The sequence below is a fragment of the Anas acuta genome, chromosome 16, assembly GCF_963932015.1.
Source record: "Anas acuta chromosome 16, bAnaAcu1.1, whole genome shotgun sequence".
Lineage (NCBI taxonomy): Eukaryota > Metazoa > Chordata > Aves > Anseriformes > Anatidae > Anas > Anas acuta.
The window spans coordinates 15,579,395-15,598,270 of NC_088994.1; the positions used below are offsets into that span (position 1 = coordinate 15,579,395).

The window sequence follows — 18,876 nt, forward strand, 5'->3', positions numbered from 1 at the left end:
GCAAAAAGCCCTGCCTTTTGGGGGTGTGCATGTGGGGGGGACACATGAGGGGCACTGAGAGACACGGAGGGGCACTGAGGGACATGAGGGAGCACTGAGGGACATGGGGGGACACTGAGGGACACAGGGGGCACTGAGGGTCATGGGGGACACTGAGGGACACGGGGGGGGCACTGAAGAACACGAGGGGACACTGAGGGACACTGAAGAACACGGGGGGCGCTGAGGGACACGGGGGGGCACTGACGGATATGGTGAGGCACTGAGGAACACGGGGGGGACACTGAAGGACATAGAAGAGATATAAAAGGCCTGGGGGGGGCACAGGGGGGCCGTACAAAGCCCGTGGGGACCCCCACGACCACGCAGGGCCCTCCTCTCTGCCCCCCCTCCCTTCCCAGCCCCCGCCCTCCGCGCACGCGCAGTGCCGCGGCCGGGGCACTTCTTTTCACGGGCGGCTTCGCGAAATAAATCCCGGGGCCCCCCCTCACCCCCCCCCAAAAAAAAAAAAAAAGAAAAAAAAAGAAAAAAACCACCCTCAACGCGCTTGCGCGGAAGCGTCGGTGGTGGCGGCGGGGCGGGGGGAGGAGGAGGAGGAGGAGGAGGGGGGGGGAGGAAGAAGAGGGAGGGGAGGAGGGGGGGGGGGCCGAGAGCCGCGCGCGCGGCGCAGCCCCGCTCTGCCCCCCCTCCCCCCTCCCCACCCCCCCTCCCGCACCCACCCGGCGCCCTCAGCCGCAGCCGCCCGGGGGGGGGGGGGCGCCTCCCCCCCCCCCCCCACCACCTCCTCACCCCATCCCGTTCCCGGCTTCTTGAGGTAAGCGGCGAGCCCGGCGCCGCGGGGCCTCCCCCCCCCTCCCCACCCCCCCCTCCTCTTCTTCCCCTTCCTCCTCCTCCTCCTCCTCCTCCTCCTCCTTCCCCTCCCTCCCCGCGGAGCGTCAGGACGTTACGGCGGGGGGGGGGGGGGGCTGAGGGGGGTGTGGGGGGGGAACGGGGACGGCACCCGGCTGCCCCCCCCCCCCGCCCTACACACCCTTCACGGCCTTCCTCTTCCTCCTCCTCCTCCTCCTCTTCCTCCCTCTCCGGCCCTCGCTCCTTCCTGGCCGGCGCTGGAGGCGCTGCCCACGCGCCCCCCCCTTCACCTCAGGGCCCCCCCCTGCATCTTAGAGCCCCCCCTTCACCTCAGGGCCCCCCCTTCACCTCAGGGCCCTCCTCTTCATCTTAGAGCCCCCCCCTTCATCTTAGGGCCCCCCCTTCCTCTTAGAGGCCTCCCCCCTTCATCTTAGAGACCCCCTTCACCCTAGGCCCTATCTTTCACCTCAGGGCCCCCCCTTCATCTTAGAGCCCCCCCTTCACCTCAGGGCCCCCCCCTTCACCTCAGAGCCCCCCCCACGTCATTGCGGTGCCCCCCCCACCCCTAGCACGGGTCCTGTCACAGCCGAGCCCCCCCCCCTTCTTCATCGTCACCCCCCGGGGCAATTTCTCCTCATCCTCACCCCCCTCAGACACCCCTTCCTCATCCTCACCCCCCCCTCCTCACCTCAGCACTCCCCTCACGTCAATGTGGTGCCCCCCCCCCAGTACCCCTCCTATTTTCTCTCTCCTCACCCCCCCCACCTCTGCAACCCCCCCTTTACCCTGCCCCCCACCCACACAACCCCCCCCAGCCCCCTGTCTGTGCCCCCCCTGCTGCCATGCCCCTCTCTGTACCCCCACCTTTGCTTTCTCCCCCCCTATCCTGTGCAGAAGCCCCCCCCCCCCCAAAAAACAAACCCTCTCCCTCCTCTCAGGGTGGTGCAGTGCCCCCCCCCCCCCAGCAAGGCCTTGTCCCCCCCAGGGCTGCTCTTTGGGGTGGGGGGGGGGGGGGGGGGGAAGGGTCTGCAGTGCCACAGGTAGCAGGAGGGTGGCTGAGGTCGTGCTGGTGGTCTGGGGGAGAAAACACCCCCCAGAAATTAAAAAATATATATAAAAATATAAAAAATTAAAAATATATATAAAAATATAAAAATATAAAAATAAAGCAGCAAAGGTGCTGCAATGGCTGTTGGCATGTTGGGCCCGGCGCCCCCCCAGCCCACCTCGCCCCCTGAACCCCCCCCCCCAAAAAAAAAAGACCGTGGGCAGCGGGAAGCTGTGAGCTTGGTGCTGCTCCCTGGGGTGCTGGGGGGGTCACCCCAAAAGGATGGGGGTGTAGGGAGAGGGGTCACCCAAAAAAAAACTGTGGCAGGTAAGGGCTCCCCTTCCTCTCTTCCTGCCCGCTCGGCCCCGCGCGCCTTGTACCTCGCTGCTGCCAAAATTAATTTCCTTTCTTTCCCCCGTGCGACAAAAGCGTTGTACGAGGCGGTTCTTGGCGTGGAGCGGGGTAAGGAAGAGTCCTGCGGGGGAGCAGCGGGGTTTCTGCTCCTGGAGTTTTGCGCCGAAAGCAAAAAATTTGGGAGCACGGCAGGAGCTTTGGCCGGGGCTCGGCCCCAGCCTGGGCTTGGACGAAGGGATCTTGGTGGAGGAACGCGGTGCCCAAAGCTGCTCCCGGTGCTGGTGGTCACATCGGAGCGGTGACCCGGGTGCTGCTTGGGGCTGGAGGTGTGCTCGGGGGCTCCATGTGCCAACTGCAGCGCGCTGTCGCTGGTGATAACGCCAACGGAGGGTGCTTGGGCGTTGCTGAAGGCCGCCTTTAATTTTGTTTCTTACCTCTCCTCTCCTCTCCTCTCACACCAGTGGCTCGGTGCTGGGACCAGTGAGGGCTGCTTTTCTGGTCATCTGGGGGTTGTCTCCAGGCCACTTCTTGCAACGTGCAGCGCTGCATTGGGGTTGGGGACGTTCCTAGTGATGCCTCGAGCAAGGCTGGGCACCAGAAACTCCTGGGGAGGTCCCTGTCCGTGTCCCGATGGGGACAGCAGCTCCGTGGAGAGGTGCCAGCGCTGAAGCCAGTTGTAAACACAATCTTAAATCTACTGCTGACTTCTCAGAAACGTGCTCCTCAGATAACGTTCGGATGTCGCCGTGTTTTTGCCGGCTCAAAGTCTGGGTTCGGGTCGGTGTCGTGCTTGTGCGTGGCTCTGGGGGAGCAGCCCTCGTCCCGCTGCCCCTGTTCCTGCGGGGACGGCCCAGCAACGATGTGGGTGAGGCTGGGGGGAGCTTCCAGGAGCTCGTGGCCTTCTAGCAGATGATGTGAAATGCGTTGGGAAGCACAGCTTCGTGTTGTGTCTCTTCACGTAGCTTTTTGGTGAATGGTGGGCCAATTCTCTTTTTTTTTTTTTTTTAATTATTATTTTCTTCCCACCTGGACACGCTGCTCTTGCTGCCCGTACCCTGATCCCACCCCACCTCCTCCTGCGCCCTCGGTGGCTTTGCAAAGTTCATTCAGGCTGGGTGCTCGGGGGGTGCTCCTCCTCCCCTTGCAGCAGGATTTCCTGCAGCCCCTCTGCTCCTAGTGGGAATTGTTCCTCACCTCTCCTTCCCTGCCCTTTCTCCGCAGACCACCGGTCCCCGAGGGTCCCTGCACCTCCGGCTGGCCCCGTCCCAGCGATGGCAACGCCGGACGTCAGCGTGCACATGGAGGAGGTGGTGGTGGTGACAACGCCGGACAACGCCGTGGATGGCAGCGGGGTGGAAGAGGTGAAGACGGTGCTGGTGACCACCAACCTGTCCCAGCACGGGTAAGAGACGGCTTCCAGCACACGTGTGGAGGAGCCAACCTGTTGGAACAGCCCCGACTGGGGTCCCAGTAGGACACCAGGAACTAAACCAATGGTTTTTGTTTGTTTGTTTGTTTGTTTTTTCCATTATTTCTTTCACGGCTGATTGATCGAGCTCCAAGCGGTCTCAGTGCAGTGAGGTTTGAGCTTTGGGGTCAGGCTCGTGTGCACATAAATGGCAGAGATTCCCCTCGAACACCGTGGTGTTGGATGGGTGACAATTCTCCAAAAGCAGCGAGCCTCTGTGATTTTTAAAAGTGTGCCCGTGCCCAGTTCCTACCCTGCTTGCTGGTTTTGGGGCCTGTTCCTTGTTTCATCCTGCTCTATTCGGAGCAGCTCGGTCATGTTTGGGGTCCCAGGAAAGCCCACGTAGCAGTGGGCTGTTTACTTTGTCTCCTGTCCTTCTCTGGTCTGTACCCAAGCGCTCCTCAGTGCTCCGAGAGCTCTTTGAGCAGGTACAAAATCCTCGCTCCCCCTCGGAGCTGGCTCTGGGCAGGTTTGCCTCGTTCAGGTGTTGCCAGGCTTGAAACCAGCAGGCAGCGAGCGGCTCTGTTTTGCTCTCTCCACAAAGCACGTTTGTGTCCTTTCCTCAAATATGCCCTGCTATTTCTGTGTCACGGCGCTGGGGAGGGGCATCATGTTTCAGCTTTTAGAACACAAAACGGCCGCTGTGCTGCGGCGCCTGTCAAACTTGAGCAGGCTCAGCTCTGCTGGCAGCGGGGCCGATGCCACGCGCGGCCCCTCTCCGCCACATCCCTGCTCTGCTGCCCTCCAAGAGCCCCTTCCCTCCCCGCTGGGGCCCTGGGGAAGGGCAGCTCAGCCCCTCCTGCTTCCCGGACACTTCTGCCAGCAGTGACTCTCAGCTTCCCTGGCAGAGCAGCAGCCAGACATGAAATTGGGGCTGTGGCTCTCTTTGGAGGCAGCACGGCTGCTGTTTGTCATGTGGCTATGAGTCTTCGCAGCACCACGCTGTCTGCAACGCGAGCTGTGGCAGGGACTGGCTTGGTTGGTTTGTTTTTTTTAATTCTTTTTTTTTTTTTTTCCTCCTATTTTTCTTCAGAAACCTCTCCTCACCCCGCAGTGTTCCCCATGTGGCTGGAGCAGCGCTGTACAGCAGGAGGTGATGTCTCCTGTAGCTGTGCCTACGAGCACAGCAAATCTCTGCAGGCACCAGGAGGTTCCTCGGGGGCTTTTTGAAGCATCCCAAACCCTGGTTCTGGCATACTGGGGCATCGCTGCAGGGCTGTGGGACAGGCTTGGACCTCAGGCTCGTACAGCCTGACCCATGAGGCTCCTACTGTGCTGGTGGCCAGGCTGTGTCGCAGAAGGAGCCACCCCTGGGCTCCTCAAGTCAGAGGATTGCCTTTGCTGGGCTCCTGCTCCTCCTGGGGTGCCTCAGCAGCTGGCTTTGGCTTCCTCACCCTCTTATTTTCCCTCTCCAGCCCCAGCTGGTGCAGGGAGAGCAGCTGGGGTTCCTCTCGGTCGTGGCAGGAGCACGAGGGAGGCTTTGAGCTCCTCACTCCTCTTATGTGGTGCTGGAGCCCCTGAGGCTGCAGGAGTGGCCAAGCCCAGCCCGACAGAGCTGGGGCTTGGTGCACTTCTCCAGTGCTCTTTTGGGTCTGCTTTCGCTGCTTGGAAAAGTAACACGGGCAAGGCTTGGGAGCTTAATTAGCTCCAGCATTTTAGTATTGACTGGAAAAGGCAGAGGGGGGAAATGGAGAAACTAATAATCAGCGGGAAGCTTTGCTTTCAGAGCTGCTTGGAAAAGGGCTGGGCTCCCGTGCCCCGATGCGTTGCTTGTGTTTCTGGTGAGCGCTCCTGCTGCAGTGTTTTGGAGACCTCTCTCTTTTTTTTTCCCCAAGTTTCCAGGGGAGGCAGGAGCGGAGGAGAAAGGGGAGTCAAGGCCATGGCTTTCCCTGCACTTTTTCTGCCTTCTCCCCTCTGGTTTGTGGATTCTCCCCGGGTGCTGAGGAGCGGAGCCTCCCCATGGCATGTGAGCAGGGCTCTGCATCCCACGGCTTTGTCATGGTGACCGGAGTGGTGGGATGCACCGTGGGGGTACCTCGGGTCTCCTGCTCCTCCTGCGTTTGCCCGAGGCTCTCCAGAACAGGATGGGGGGAGGCAGGGTGGAGAAACCACCCTGTTTTGTGTTGCTTTTCTCCTTTTTTTCCTCTAGTTATGTCTCCTGAGCTGACAGACTTTCGTAGTTGCTTGGTTTTTTTCTTCTAAGCTGCTGAAGTTGGTTGTTTTGTCTCTGAAGGATGGGACTGAGGATGTGGGCCGGGTTATTTCTCCCAACCAAATAACAATTTTTGGTCATTTTAGGAGTGGTGTGAGTGCAGCGAAGCCCTGCAGGAGGCTCTGTGTTTCAGAAGCTGACTTTCTGCCAGGGTGACTCTGGTAGATCAGTCGGTGGATAAGGCAGTTTTTTACCTGATTGCAGGCAGAGGAAGGTCAGGATCAGGACTGGGCAGCACTGGTTTTTGTGTGTCTGGAGTGGCTGCTGCCCTTCTTGCTGCCCCAGGGTGCTGTAGAAGTGGCGTTTCTGGCTTTTCCCTGAAGGAACCTGGAGAAACGAAAAACCAAGTAGCAAAACAATGAAAAAAACAGGTTAAAACTCTTCACTTTCCTGCATCAAACTGCTGCTTCTGTAATATTAACCCATGTGCAGGCACATTAGCTCAGGATTTACCCTTCAGCACCCTTTTGCATTATCCATCACTTTACAGCTATCAGAATGGTTTCCAGGTGTTCCACAGAGACAGCAGGACCATCCCCGTGGTGCCTCCCTTCCCCAAACCAGCCCCATCTCCCACTCCTTGTGCTCTCACCCCACTGCAGCCCGATCTGTGGATCTCCCAGCTTACTCACCGGGTGCTGCAGATGCCGCCCACGTGGGCTCCTTATCTCCTGTGCCCTGCTCGCCCCCAGGCTGGAGCAGGGGAGCGATCCTTTGAAGCCCCAGTCCTGCCCCGAAGCCCTGCACTGGGAGGCCAGGACTGAAAAACCAGTTGCTCTTGAACTGGTCCCTGTGGCACCGGAGGTGGGAAGCGCAGCTGCTGGTGAGTCACTGGGGCTATTATTTTAATTCACCCCAAAGAGGACAGATTTCAGGCTTAGGTTCTCCAGACAGCTTTTCTTGGGAAGTTAACACATGGAAGCATGTGGCAAGAAGAGTTTTTTTCCACCCTTCTCCCTCCTGCAGGACCCCAGAGGCCCAGCAAGCTTCCTGCAGCCATCAGATGTCTCCACTAACAAATGTCCCCATTAAACCCCTCCAGGAAAGCTCCAACGCACGCCGTGCCTGCAGATGTGACCACTTGGGAAGCCTTGGTGGCGAGGAGCATGTCCCATGGAGGGTCCAGGGCTTTTGGCTGTGTTCTGCAGCTGAGTCAGGCACATAGGAAGGATGTGGTGTGGTGAGGAACCGGCTCTGAGTCCATCAGCAGAGCTCCGAGTGAAGTCTCAGGGCTCTGGCGCAGGGAAGATGAAAGCGGTCTTCACTGCTGGAAGCAGATCTGGTTTAATTAATATTATATGTAGATGGGGTTGTAAGAGGAGGAGAGAGTGCAGCGGTGGGTCTGTAGCTTGTGTTGGGTTATCTCTGTTCATGGATCTGCTGTCGAGGCTTGATGAGCTCTGGCACGGTGCTTGTGTCGCTCCCTGAGGTCCTGCTCCAGGGGGGCAGCACGCGCACCTCACACAGGTTTTTCTGGGGAGTTTTCTTAGACAAAGCTGGCAGAGACTCGTAAGGGAGGGCCTGACCCAAACCCCGGTTGTGGTGGCAGCTCTGTGTCTCCTTCCTTTGCACCCACAGGACCTTGTGCCGTGGGCTGTGTCGGTGTCAGTGCCATGGGGCCGGGATCACAGAGCTGAGACAGGCGGCTGCTGCTCCCGGGCTGGTGGCAGCTTCTTGTCCTTGTAAAGGAAAACAGCCGAGCCTCTCAAAACCAGCACCAAGTTTGGTGGGAGAACATAGCAGGCATGACATAGCAGGGATGACTTCTGGAGCCGCATCTCCTCAAAACATCAGAATGGAGGTCGCAGTTCCACGTCGCTTAATTTTGTGTATTTTTCTCTTTCTTACCAGCGGTGACATAAATGAAGACACTCTGGAGACGGAAAATGCGGCTGCTGCGGCCGCCGCTGCCTTCACAGCATCTACACACCTGAAGGAAGCGGTCTTAGGTAGGTTCAGCCCGAGCTGCAGCCCCCTGGCAGCAGGAGCCAGCCCTGCTTGCTGCAGCGTGGGGCTCGGGGAGGGGACTGGTGAGAGCCAGGGGGATTCTGTGGGCACACCTGCATCGCTGCCCTGTGCCAGGGGTGTTCCCTGGGCTGCCCCCCAGCAGGGATTCTGTGCTGGGCTTGGGAAGGAGCCTGGGGCTGGGTGATGCTTGCTGGAGCGTTGCTGCCCTCTCCTGGTGCAGGCTGAGACCCGTGTGCCTGCTGTCTGCCCTCTCCAGCTCTTGCTTTCCCACCCAGCACAAGCAGGGATTTTGTTTTTGCCACCTGCTTTGGCTACAAGCAAAAATGAATTCAGTGAGCAAGGTGGGGCTGGACATGCCTTTAAAATCAGCTGTATTCTGAAAACACGGGTGAATGTGTAATTGCCCTACCAACACCATTCCTTTCATTGTTACCAAGAACTGGATTTTCAGCCCTGGCCACTGATTTCTGTGCATTCAGCTGGGGCTGGATTGCTGTAAATTTTTCTGCACTAATTCCCAGGGTAGCTGGATGCTTTAGTAGAAACATGCAAGTGAGTTGTGGCCACAAAACCCCATTCCCACCCCTACCCCGTGTGCATTATCAGTGTTTTTTGATGCTGAGCTTTAGCACTGCGTGTGCTGCCAGCTGGGGGCTGTGGCTCACGTTTCTTTTTGATCTGTCCCTTCCTCTGTTCCCTGTGAGAAGTGAAGATGGCTGAAGATGAGGACACTTTGGAGGCAGAGATTGTGTACCCCATCACCTGCGGAGACAGCAAAGCCAACCTCATCTGGAGGAAATTTGTCTGCCCTGGGATCAATGTGAAGTGTGTGCAGGTGAGGGTGGTGGGCTGTGACACTGTGACACGAGTGGGGAGCGTCCCTGATGTGCTCCCAAATGAAGGATTTGAGCGCTCCTGTGACAGCATCGCAGCCTTGCATGCCTTTTTCTCGGTTTGGTCCCTCTCAGTACGCTTTGGCAATTTTTTTTTGCATTGCAACCATGTCATGGTGGGAGAGGGAGAAATTTCTGGGATATTAGTACCTGGTACGTGTTGGCTTGGCCAAACTGATCCGACCTGCTCGAGAGATGCTGTCCCAATTTAACTGCATTACTGGAGAGTTTGGGAACTTCCCTGTCAGTTCAGTTTGAGAGAAACTGAGGATTTGTTGAGAAATTAATAAAACATTGAACGGTCGCTCCCCTCTTCTGGAGGATTCATGGTTAAAACCTGCATGGATCTGGGGAGGAGGGCCAAACTTTCATTTCCAGGAACGTGCTGTGTGTGATGCTGTAGTAAGGCATCCGTGGCATTTACACGCTGACTACACAGCACCCTGCTGGGGTAGCATCTGTGCTGGGCTGGGCTGCACGAGGGCTTTCCACAAGATGTTCCTCCTCCTTCGTAGGAGAGGAGAACAGCTACTGGTGCAGGTGATTGCTTCTGCTGCTACCTGAAACCAACCTTTGTGCTGAAACCCATGCGCTTGCTAAAGAGAAGCAGTTTCTTGTGCAGTAATTGTGAATGAGAGTGCTCATGATAACATTGATTAACATCGATGGAAAAGAGACCTGAACTTGGGAAACACTTTCTAAGACTGGTCATAAAACAATTCTTTAGAGAGCTTCCTCATTCTGGAGGTTGCTTTAAGTTCAGCTCACGGGTTCAGTTCGAGCTGGGTGTTTAGGGCAATAAAAAAAAAAAAAAAAAGGGGGCCAATTCCCACTGACGTTGCATTTCTCCCTCCTGCAGTTCAACGATCGCCTCATTAGTCCCAAGGAGTTTGTCCACTTGGCGGGCAAGTCGACCCTGAAGGACTGGAAGCGGGCAATCCGGATGAATGGGATCATGCTCCGGTCAGTCTCTGTTTGTATGCAGCAACATCAGCAATTTCTGTTCTCTGGTAGAGAACGGTGGGGTGGGACGGAGCCTTCAACACTTGTTTTTGCTTTTTTTTTTTTTTTTTTTTTTTTCTGTGGAGAGCACGAGTGTGCTGCTGAACACTTGTCTCAATAACAGCCTGGCCCTGGTGTTACCCATCCAAAGAATTTGAGTATCCTTGTGCATAGGGAAGAATTTTGGGCAGCACGTGTTTCCCTGGGTTCTTAGAACTCAAACCAAGCTGGGTTCCCAGCTGCCATAAGGTCAGTGAAAATTTTAGTGGCCCCTGGTGGTCCAGCTGCGCTGCGTACTGGTTCTCAGTGTGAGCTGCTCACTGTCAGTCTGGTCATGAACCAACACTCCTACTGCATTATGTCTGCTTTATATCATTTTTTCCCCCAAGGGCTTATTTAAAGCTTATTTATACAAGCATTTATTTTCTCTGCAGTTCTACAGCTACTGAATTCTTCTATGGTTGTCTTTAACACCAGCCTGATGTTGGTTCAATTAAAATCCATCTCTCTGCCTGTAGGCATCACCTCTTTCCCTAGGAATTGTCAGTGTTTTCCTGGCCTTGTCACAGGGTGACGCTGCATTTGCCTGGTTTCTTCTGCTTCAGTGCAGGCATCCCTCATACTCCTTCTAAGCAGCTTTTGCTCCACGTAGGTTTTTGCATAATAGGCTTATGCCTCAGCAAGGCAGGTCTTTCAAGGGACAAAAAACAATCTTCACGAGGAATGTCTGAAGGCAAGCCAGGCAGCCCATGGAGACAAATCTTAGGAAGCTCAGGTTGTGCTTGGCCAGCAGCTTGCTTCGACTCAGGGCGGTCTAAGGGGAGATGATGTACACCAGTGGTGCCACATCCTTTGCTTAACCCTACTTATAAACTAAAATTGGAAGCCTCAGTTAATGTCCCATCTCTTTTTATGTGCTCTCGAGTGAAAAAGGGGAAGGAGCAGGCTTCCTGCTATCTCTGCTCCGAGCTGAGATTTCCTTTCTGCTGCAGTCTGTGTGCGTGCATGGGGTGGGTGCTCACGGGACCAGGCTGGGACCTCTCTTCTCTGTCCTCCCTGCATGAACCAGGCGTCTGTCAGACCAGCGAGGGTCCCTGGCTAAAACCACAAACCCCGTGCTGAAAAATCTGCTCAGGAGGTGGGACCAGCTCCCAGGCAAGCTTGTCTGGAGGCCAAGTGCTGCCCTGCTCCTGGCACGTGGAGGAGCAGTGGGACAGGCAGCTCTGCTTCCTACGGGGGCATGTTCAGGGGTGCAAGTGGGTGCTCTTGGTGAGCTCGTCCAGAGGTGGGGATGCCCTCAGAGCAGGGCAGCAGAGCCCATGGAGCTCTGGGGAGAGGAGGAGGATGCTCAGCGTCACAGAGGAATCAAAACTGATCATTGACTGATCAAAACAGAGCATTGCCCGAGGTGGCAGGGAAAGGTCTCTCTACTCACAGCTGTTAGGGGAATGGCAGTGTTTGGGCTCTTAATGTTGAAGGCTTGCTTCTACCAAGCAGAAGATCTGCTGGGAGCAGATTTGTCCCAATTCTTCTAAGGACGTTCTTAGTTTTACAGGAATATATCCTTAGGAAAGAGCTCGTGTGCATCTTCAGGCTCCCAGCCCAAGTTGAGTGAAGAAAACGTTTCCTTGGAGGTCACCAGAAATTCACCCGGCTCTGTCTTCCCCTTCTGCACATGAATCTCTGTGTGCAGCTATGAAAAAGAGGAAGGCCAAGTGGTGTTCTGGGAGGAGTGATTACTTTTTTGGTCCTTCCTCTTTCCTCACTCTAGCTGTTGAGTAAATTTTTCTTTGAAAGCCGTCAGCCTGCCAGCAAGCAAGTTCCCTTCGCTTTCACGAGGCAGTGTTTTGCTGAAGTGGTTAATGACCTCTTTGCCCATGCTGTGGTCTTTGGGAGGAGCAGCCACGTGCTCGTCACTTCTCAGATCTGTTTGTGTCAAAGAAGCTCCGATGGCAGTTCGGTTGGGCAGGAGGCTCTGAGATGTGGCAGAGGAGGGCTTGGAAATCCAATTGGTGCCATCTCTGCACCTGAGATGCAGCACGATGTGTTCGATGGGGCTCTTCCTCACCACCCTGGCCTCCTGAAGGCTTCCCCACCACTGGAGCACCAAGAAGTGGTTGGATTTGTGCATGTGGCCAGTATGACACAGGCTGTGGATGCTGTTGTAAGGGACTGTTAATGCTGCCTGTAAGGACAGGAGAACTTGGCAAGGGGCCTCAGCCCATTGCCTCTGCCTGCTCCAGCTCGTGCTGGTGTGCTGAGCAAAGCCTGGGAGCTCATTCATCGAGCTGACTGTCCCCAGGGTAATGCTCCTCCCTCCTTCTCCATCCTGCTGGCAGGCATCGTGTTAAAGGAAGGCAGAAGCTGAGTGTTAGAGCCTGGCAGCTGCTCTGCCCCGGGGTGCTGAGATGTCTGGGGAGATGCTCCGCGGGTTGTCCCCGTCAGGAGCTGCTCCTCCAGCTCCTGACGTGAGCGTGTTCCCCTTCTTGCTTCTCTCTTGCAGGAAGATCATGGACTCGGGGGAGCTGGATTTCTACCAGCACACTAAGGTCTGCTCCAACACCTGCCGGAGCACCAAAATCGACCTGACTGGAGCCAGGGTGTCTTTGACCAGCCAGACCTCAACAGAGTACATTCCTCTCACTCCCGCTTCTGCAGATGGTAGGTGCAGCGATCCGAGCACCCTTGCAGCAGGGGCTTTGAAGAATTAAAGCGTAACAAACGCCGCGTACCGACCGCCCCTCACATTGCCTCTATTTTTTTATTAGTTTATGCTTTGTGGGTTGTTTTTATTCTCTGCTTTTTTTTTTTTCTCCCTGCTCTGTTGCAGGATTCCCCATAGCAGAGCTAGGCAGAGTCGTTGTTAGTGCACCCTGGCAGAGATGTAATAACTCACCTAGTTGCTCTGTAACACTGCATGACCTGAAGAGCCGCCCTTCTGCCATCCTGGCTTGCCCCAAACTGTGTAGCTGAAGCAGAAGACCGCAATTAATCTGTAAGAGCACAATAGTCGTTGCTTGATGAAGTCACCCCCGTCCCAGCTGCTGGTCGGTGCCGTGTCCTGCTCCTTGCAGGAGCTGGGGTCTGCGCGGCCCCCGGCTGCGCAGTGGTGCTGGGGCAGGAGTCCTCCTGCGCCTCTCCCAGCTGTAAACTGACTTTGGCCTGAATAATTCATGGGCTTTCATTTAACGCTCCCTGCCTGAATTATTTATTGGTTTTGTCTGCTGAAAGATTAAAGAGAATCAGGGAATACAACAGATTTTTATCTGCCCTCGTGCATGTAGTTTATAAAACTGGACGTAAATGATTTTGTGGCTGCGTAGCTTTAGCCCTAGATTTAATTTGACCTATAGTTACAGGTAACTGTTATATTAGAAAGTTTTTAAATTTCAATGTAGGTTTTTTTTCTTTTTTTTTCCTCTAGCTCTTTTGGCTACTGAGAGTTAAGAAATGCCCCCCAAGGGCTCCTGATGGTGCCCGTGGGGCAGGGTGCTGGCAGCAGAGTGCCTGTGCCCTGCAGGGAGCCTGCCGTGGCCGAGCCTGGCGCTTTGGTGGCGGCAGCTGGGGAAGCTGATGCTGATTTCAGTGCATGGCACAGCCTGCCTGGGCTCCAGAGCTGCAGCTTGCTCCGAGCCCTCCTAAAATCCAGCACCATGATTAACAGCTGGCTAACGAGGGGGTGCTTCCTGCGCTTGGTGTGCTGGAATAAACAGAGCCCTGCAGGCTGCGGAGGAAAGGGAGAGTAATTGGATTTGGTGTCAGCAGCTGAGCGCTGCCAGGGCGCTCACGGCCACGTCTCTGGCCCAGATTCCCCATCCCCAGCTCCTGTGCATGGAACAATGCCGGCTGCCAGGCTCTGGGGACACAAATCCCCGAGGTCTGGTGGGCAGCGAGGAGGGAGCCGGTCCCTGCGAGGCTCTGGAAACCCCACGGGCATGCAGGTCTGGCAAGCAGTGAGCTGCCCAGAAGGGATGCAAGGAAATCGGGCTCAAAATCTGACTTTTGCTCTAAGCAACAACAGCGTGTGTGCAGAGGGGACTGGGAGGAGAGCGCCTTGCGTCTTGCGCAAGGTTTGCAGAAGTAATCTCTGTGGCATTACGCTCAGGGTGGAAAAATAAGTCCTGCAGGCACAGCAAGCCCCTTGGGCGTCCCTCTCTGCTCGGCTTGGAGAGCAAGGATCAGATGAAAGCGTCCCTGCTGCAATAACAACAGAGCAGTCGCAGCAGCGCAGCGAGGGAGCGCATCCCTCAACCAGCCCCTGAGAAACGCAGAGAAAAATCAGGACTTGTTTTTTTTTTTCTTCTCTTTTCTTGCTATTGGTTGCAGTCAACGGGTCCCCAGCCACGATTACCATAGAAACGTGCGAGGATGCCAGCGATTGGACCACCAGCATCGGAGGTAACGGCTCAGCTCGGCGCAAAGCATCCGGGGCAGAGGTTGGAGGCGATGCTGGGAGAGGAGGGGAACGGCAGGGACCAGGAGCAGGAAGCCTCTGGCAGGAGCAGCCCTGCTCGAACCTCCCCTGGGGTTATTTGTTTGCTGCTCACCAGTGCCCAGCGGTCTGACCGCGGCGTCGGCTTGAGATGAAATTGTTTCTGAGCACTGAAATGTCCAGCCGTGGTGTGGCTCTAGGGAAGGAAGAGTCAGAGTGGCTGTAAAATGCTTCTTGTGCTCCTCTGGTGTAATCTGAGCTGAGGAAGCAGATGTGGCACCCAGGCAGGAGGGGCTCCTGCTTCATTTCTCGCTTGCCCCCACACCCAGCTTGAATCCTGAGCTGGAGAAGGAGCTGGGCTTCACAGCACCCCTGTCCTGCAGAGAAAATCGCTATCACTTGGAGGCTTGTGACGTGCAGCCCCTTTTTCTGAGAGAGCCATAAAACCCCCGTTCCCATCTCTGAGGGTTTTGTGGGTCTCCCTTGCTTTGTCTTTCTCCAGATGACACGTTTGCTTTCTGGCAAGGCCTGAAGGACGTGGGTCTTCTGGACGACATCATCCATGAGTTCCACCAGGAGCTAGTGGAGACCATGAAGGGCTTGCAGCAGCGAGCGCAGGATCCCCCGCTGCAGCTCGGTGGTAAGGAGCAGGTCTTGGGCTCTTGGCTGTGCCGGGAAGAGACATTTGAGCAGAGGGGCTGGTGGATTTTCCCCTTGGAGACACCTGGATGACACTAGAGGGAGGCAGTTTGTCATAATTTAATCAGATTGCAGAGAAATCAAAAGTGAAATAAAAAGGAAACGCATTTAATTTCATTCTAGCTCATCACTCTCATAAATGCAGGCTGGAATGACCCCCTCAGCTCGCTGCAGGTGTGGGAGGGGAGAGCGAGGCTGCCAGCTGCATGGCTCCTGCCACAGCTGCTCGCTTCTGGTGGCTGCGGGCAGGCTCCGAGCCTCGTGGTCAGAATTCCCCCGGCACTCTGGGGTTTCCTATCCGCTGGCTTGAGGTCTCCAGACAAATCTTTGGCTGAGGAACTGAAGTGGGAATTGAGGCCATTGGAATAACAACACAGCAGGCAGCTACCGTGCCAGATTTCTTATCAAACCCTGCTAAGTAGGAGAGGGCTGCTTATCTGCTAGAGACCTTTCTTATGTCTTCTGTCATCTCCTGCCCAGCCTCTCGCATTACCCTCGTGCAGACTTTGGCAGTCTCGGCTGAATGTCTTTGCTTTCATTTGGCTTCTTACAAAAACCATAAATACTTGGCAGTGGGAATCTTGCATTCCTCAAAGACCTGTGTGTTCTTTTCAAGACGCCGTCCTACTCAACAACGTCGTGCAGAACTTCGGGATGCTGGATCTGGTCAAGAAGGTCCTGGCCAGCCACAAGTGCCAGATGGATCGCTCGAGGGAGCAGTACACGCGGGATTTGGCAGGTACAGCCCAGGGATGTCTGATGGGGTGTTTCCTTTTTGTCTAAGGCTTTGTGTTAAAGCTGAGGCTAGTGGCAGAGCCCTGGGGCAGCTCGCCCTGGGGTGTGCCGCTGATCCTCGTCTCCTTGCAGCTTTGGAGCAGCAGTGTGATGAGCACCGCAAGCGGGCGAAGGAGCTGAAGCACAAATCGCAGCACCTCAACAACGTGCTGATGACTCTCACTCCCGTCTCCGTCCCCGCGCCTTTAAAACGCCCCCGGCTCACCAGGGCCACCTCCGGACCAGCTGCCATCACCTCTCAGGTCCTCTCCCAGCCGGCGCAGATCGCCGTCACCCCGACCGTGTCCCAGCTCGCCAGCCTCCCTCTCGGCAAAGTGGTCTCCACCCTCACGCCCTCGGTGCTGGGGAAGAGCCCGTCCCAACCGCCCGCCGCCAGCTCCCCGGCGTCCCCCTTGCTGGGTGGCTACACGGTGCTGGCCTCCTCCGGCACCTCCTTCCCCGGCGCGGTGGAAATCCACCCGGACGCTCCCAACCTGACGGTGCTGAGCACGGCGGCGGCTCAGGACGGCAGCACGGTGGTGAAGGTGGTCAGCCCTTTCCAGCTGCTCACGCTGCCGGGGCTCGGCACCGCCATCCAGAACGTGACGCACGTGGCCGCAGCCGGCGGCAGCGCGGTGTTGACCGTGCCCCCCGAGGGCCCCGTGGCCGAGCACGCCGCTGCCACCATCGAGGTGACGGCGCTGGCCGACGAGGCGGAGCAGAAGTGAAAAGGGGGGGGACCTGCCTGGAGGGACGTTCGTCGCGGCGCTCTGGGTGGAACTGCCTTTTTTTTTTCTCTGTCTGCGCTGCAGGGAGAGGAGCGGTGTAACGAGCGGCACGGGTTAACGAGACTCAGAGCGGCTGGAGCTGGGAACGAGGAGGTGTGCAGGTCAGGCGGGGGGGGAGGAAGGATGCCCGGAGAAGGGAGGCAAAACGCTCTGCCCCGTTTGGAGGAAGGAGAAAAGAAAAAAAAGGCTGAAGTTTTTATAAAGCTTCCCTCCCTGCTCTCTTGGAATAATTATTCCACGCCTCTCAGCCCGGCCGCGGCTGGAGCAGCTGTGTCGGAGGAGCAGGGGCTCAGGGCGAGGAGGCGAAGGCGGCAGGAGGGAGATTAAGGAAACACAAAAGTGCTGAGCAGGCACAAATCTGGCTGCTGAGGGCCCGGCGGGAAGTGATGGGCTGAGCAGGGAGCCGGCTGCTTTCCCTCTCCCTCCCCTGTGGGAGCGGAGCAGGGGTGGCTTTGTCCGTGGGTCACCTGCAGCCGTGAGTTTGGGGCCGCCCTCGGTGTGTGGCCGTGAGCCCGAGCCAGAGCCTGGTTTCGGCACAGGGTGCGGGCGCTGCGAACAACCCTGCGGCCACAGCAAGGGCCTGAGCAGGGAAGGAGAGGGGAGGGACCTGTCCCAGGTTGTGATCCCCCAAGGAACCGAGGAACGCAGAGGGCTGGGAAGAGCTGTAGCTTCTGAGGACTTAGGGGTCTCTTTCTATTTTTCTTCAAGAAAAGAGAAAAAAAAAACATTGTTTGGGATTATTATTATTATTTTTTTTTTTTTTACTCAAAGGGGGATTTTTTTTTTTTTTTTTTTAAGCACAGCCCTCCTGGCTGTGACCACGGCACCACGTTCAGGCAGGAGGGGGGGTCGGGTGCAGCAGAGGAGTTCAGCGACGGCGCTGAGCGGGCTGCAGCCCGGTGCCCAGAGCCCAGCATTATCCCACCGGGTGTCTCTGCTGCAGGCCCTGCTGTCGTTTTTCCCCCCCCTGCTAGGAAGAAGGTGCTCTGGGGGCTGCGGGAAGGGGGGTGTTCAGCTCAGCTCTGCCTTTTGAGGGTTCAACTTGCTGCGAGTCTCCCCGCTGTTCCCGTGTGCAGGCGCGCGCCGGCTGCGTGCGGCCGTGTTTACACCGTCTCCGGCTGGGAGGAGCTGGGGGCTTGAAGTGTGGGGTTTTCTATGAACTCGATCTGGCAGCAGCAATGACAGGTCACTTCAAGGAGCTAATAAATATTTTTTTGAAAGAGTCTCTGGCTGGTTTATTGCGTCTGGCTGTCACGGCTAGGGTTGCAAACCAGGGCAGGCACACGCTGAGTGAAGCGAAACCAAATAGCCACGTGTGTTTGCTGTGTGCTCGCCGGGACAAAGAGCTGCTCCAGATCCTTCGAGCAGTGTGGGCACAGGGTGATGTCTGGGTGTTGAAGGAGCTGATCGGGGTTGTGCTGTGGTTTTCCTCTGAGCAGCTGGGGGCTGTGATCCTGGGACAGATAAAAGCTGTGTGCTGTGAGTCTGGCTCTATCTGGGTGTGTTGGTGTGGTAAAACACCGAGCGGTGTGAAGCTCAAGGAAAAACCTCACGGGTTCATTAAAGGAAGGCATGAACAGCAGCTTGGAGTGGGAGAGGGGCTCCTGGTGCTGGGAGGAGAAGCCACTGGTGCAGGCACCCAAGCAGTTGCAGCCGGGTGTTTTCCTGGGGTTTGTTTGCACCTCCTGCGTCCCCAACCTGACATTTCCTGCTGCCACCTCTGATTCCAGCAGCAAATCTGACCCTGGGTGCCTGCTACCCTGGCACAGGCCATGCTCCTGCACCAGCCATGTCCTGCCCGAAGCACCAGCCTTAATTTTCAGGTGATAACGCAGCGGGCAGCTGGTTAGTTGTGCCGAGCCCTTTCTGCTTTCGTTGCTCTTGGGGCGTTAAGCTGGGACAGGCCACGTGCCGCACTGTGTGTGGCACGGCTCCAGCTCTGCTCGGCGCCCCGTGTGCTCTGCCCGATAGCAGCGAGCTCACCGAGCTGTTTGCAGGAGTTAGGGCAGGCGACCGTGAGGAGGAGTTGCTCATCCCTCCGCGGTATCAGCTTCTGTTCACTTTCAGCTGAGTCTGAACCCGGGGCCGCAGCTCCAGGAGCTGCCACGTCCCTCCTAATCAGAGGTTTTTCCCTTCCAAGGCTGCCTGTCATTAAGGTAGGGCACTAATTGCTTTCTGGCTATCTTTGTACTTGGGACAGCCCCAGCGTGTCACACCAGAGAGGAACGGAGAGGTGCAATAACCCTTGGCTTCTCCTGCCCATGTGGCACGGGGCCAGGGTGCAGCAGGATGAGGGTCCTGCAGCCACCACTGCCTTGCACAATCCCATGGGCTTGGGGACGTGGTTTGAAGGGGTCAGCTCGGGGTGTTGGAAAGGGAGAACCTGGGG

The 18,876-nt window shown here is 56.7% G+C and overlaps 1 protein-coding gene across 4 annotated transcripts; it reads left to right on the forward strand.

The window, feature by feature from the left end:
* The first annotated feature begins 590 nt into the window (after nt 1–590).
* Nucleotides 591–17,710, forward strand: GMEB2 (glucocorticoid modulatory element binding protein 2). Of its 4 annotated transcripts, none has more exons than XM_068701066.1 (10): nt 591–814; nt 3,473–3,653; nt 7,783–7,880; nt 8,604–8,734; nt 9,652–9,755; nt 12,298–12,455; nt 14,121–14,192; nt 14,729–14,866; nt 15,542–15,664; nt 15,793–17,710. In XM_068701066.1, exons 2-10 carry the CDS (start codon nt 3,523–3,525, stop codon nt 16,425–16,427), a joined length of 1,590 nt encoding a protein of 529 aa, XP_068557167.1. In that variant the 5' UTR covers nt 591–814; nt 3,473–3,522; the 3' UTR covers nt 16,428–17,710. The 4 variants fall into 4 exon arrangements, with proteins under 4 accessions (XP_068557167.1, XP_068557169.1, XP_068557168.1 ...); XM_068701068.1 differs by having other exon boundaries at nt 594–814; nt 8,607–8,734; XM_068701067.1 differs by lacking the exon at nt 591–814 and adding an exon at nt 2,339–2,359.
* Nucleotides 17,711–18,876: the final 1,166 nt, after the last annotated feature.